General features: G+C 36.3%; 1 protein-coding gene across 1 annotated transcript in view; it reads right to left on the reverse strand.

The window, feature by feature from the left end:
* Positions 1 to 1,432: 1,432 nt before the first annotated feature.
* The window catches only part of LOC105519969 (zinc finger protein 254-like), a 15,444-nt gene continuing 14,432 nt past the window's right edge, over positions 1,433 to 2,444 (reverse strand). The window contains 2 exon segments of the mRNA XM_011953521.1: positions 1,433 to 1,761; positions 1,840 to 2,444. Of these exon segments, the coding sequence (XP_011808911.1) occupies positions 1,433 to 1,761; positions 1,840 to 2,444 (934 nt within the window).

Here is a 2,444-nt window from a genome sequence, read left to right on the forward strand (position 1 = left end):
TAAAAATTGCATCAGGTAAGCCAGGCCATGTGATGTGTCTTAAGGTTGTCTGTAATATGCTCATTCTTTGCATGCCCAAAGCCAGTGTCATTTTGCTAAGAATGTGAGATCAGGATATATGCTGTAAAATTGCACAATAGTATTTAACATGTTAAAAATGTTGAATTGAAAAGTTCACACATAATTTATAATTTAAAAATATACTGCATATTATTCCATAAAAGTACAATAACATACTACTTAGCTAAATTTAAGAATGCTTTTCTTTCATAATTATGCAGAATATTACTCTGAACACCTACCTCATGCATCACTCAATATTATAAGTTAACCACAAAGAGCTTCTCTGCTTAAATTTTCATGTATCTTACATTTTAATGTCCTTACCTTTCCATAGAAAAGGTCATAAACAACACCTACCTAATATAAATGAACCTCTCAAATATTTTATTCAGCAACAGTTAGTCCCATGTTTTCACATGTGAATACACCAGGAATGATGAAACAGCATGAAGTAATTTAAGAGTTTAACTCCGGCCGGGCGCGGTGGCTCAAGCCTGTAATCCCAGCACTTTGGGAGGCTGAGATGGGCGGATGACAAGGTCAGGAGATCGAGACCATCCTGGCTAACACGGTGAAACCCCGTCTCTACTAAAAAAAATACAAAAAACTAGCTGGGCGAGGTGGCGGGCGCCTGTAGTCCCAGCTACTCGGGAGGCTGAGGCAGGAGAATGGCATAAACCCGGGAGACAGAGCTTGCAGTGAGCTGAGATCCGGCCACTGCACTCCAGCCTGGGCGACAGAGCGAGACTCTGTCTCAAAAAAAAAAAAAAAAAAAATTTAACCCCATTATTCACTTTTTAAAAATCCTGTATTTTGACAAAGTATACTTTGAATGTAATATTGTAACTCCAAAAAATATTCTACTCCTTTTCAAGTTATATATAACTGATGTTTACACAAACTTTAGTTTATATTATTTCCTATACTCAGCATTCTGATTTAATATCTAAAGTTTGAGTGCCCTAGATATTTCTACTGTGAATTATTCCAATATTTACATAGACTTAATTTTGGATTGAATATCTTTCATATTTACTGCAGCTGCAAAAATATATTTTAGTATAAACTCTCTGGTGTTTTATAATTTGTAGTTTGGAAAAATACTTTCCCAAATTCATTACACCTGCAGGGTTTTCCTCAATATAAACTCACTGATGTTGAACAAAATTTGAACAACTGCCTCAGGATTTTCCTCTAGTACAAAAAGTGTACGATAAGATCTGTGATACAAGTAAAGGGATCACAAACCTCTTCATATTTGTTAATGCTTTTTCAAAACAAATACTCTTCTGTGCTTTAAAGACATTTTCTGATAGATCTTTTGACAGAAGATTTTTATTAGTAATAAGATTTTAAGACATTCACATTATTAGTGTTTCTCTCCAGTATGAATTCTCTTATGGTTAGTAAGGTTTGAAGACTGGTAAAAGGTTTTGCCAAATTTTTCACATTTGTAGTGTTTCTCTTCAGTATGAATTACCTTATGTTTAGTAAGATTTGAGGACCATTCAAAGGCTTTGCCACATTCTTCACATTTGTAGGGCTTCTTTCCAGTATGAATTATCGTATGTGTAGTAAGATTCGAGTAATGATTAAAAGCTTTGCCACATTGTTTGCACTTGTAAGGTTTCTCTCCAGTATGAATTATCTTATGTGTAATAAGGGTTGAGGATTGGCTAAATGCTTGGCCACATTATTCTCATTTGTAGGGTTTCTCTCCAGTGTGAATCCTTTTATGTACAGAAAGGCCTGAGGGCCATATAAATGCTTTGCCACATTCTTCACATTTGTAGGGTTTCTCTCCAGTGTGAATCCTCTTATGTTTAGTTAGGGTTGAGGGCCATATAAATGCTTTGCCACATTCTTCACATTTGTAGGGTTTTTCTCCAGTATGAATTATTTTATGTCCAGTAAGGTGTGTGACTTGGCTAAAAGTTTTGTCACATTTGTCACATTTGTAGGGTCTCTCTCCAGTGTGCAGCCTCTTATGTCTAATTAGGGTTGAGGGCCATACAAATGCTTTGCCACATTCTTCACATTTGTAGGGTTTCTCTCCAGTGTGAATCCTCTTATGTTTAGTTATGGTTGAGGATTGGCTAAATGCTTTGCCACATTCTTCACATTTGTAGGGTTTCTCTCCTGTGTGCATCGTCTTATGTATGGTTAGGGCTGATGATTGGCTAAATGATTTGCCACATTCTTCACATTTGTAGGGTTTCTCTCCTGTGTGCACCGTCTTATGTTTGGTTAGGGATGAGGATTGGCTAAATGCTTTGCCACATTCTTTACATTTGTAGGGTTTCTCTCCTGTGTGCACTCTCTTATGTATAGTTAGGGTTGAGGGCCATACAAATGTTTTGCCACATTCTTCACATTTGTAA

Source organism: Colobus angolensis, unplaced genomic scaffold, assembly GCF_000951035.1.
Source record: "Colobus angolensis palliatus isolate OR3802 unplaced genomic scaffold, Cang.pa_1.0 Scaffold365, whole genome shotgun sequence".
Classification (NCBI taxonomy): Eukaryota; Metazoa; Chordata; class Mammalia; order Primates; family Cercopithecidae; genus Colobus; species Colobus angolensis.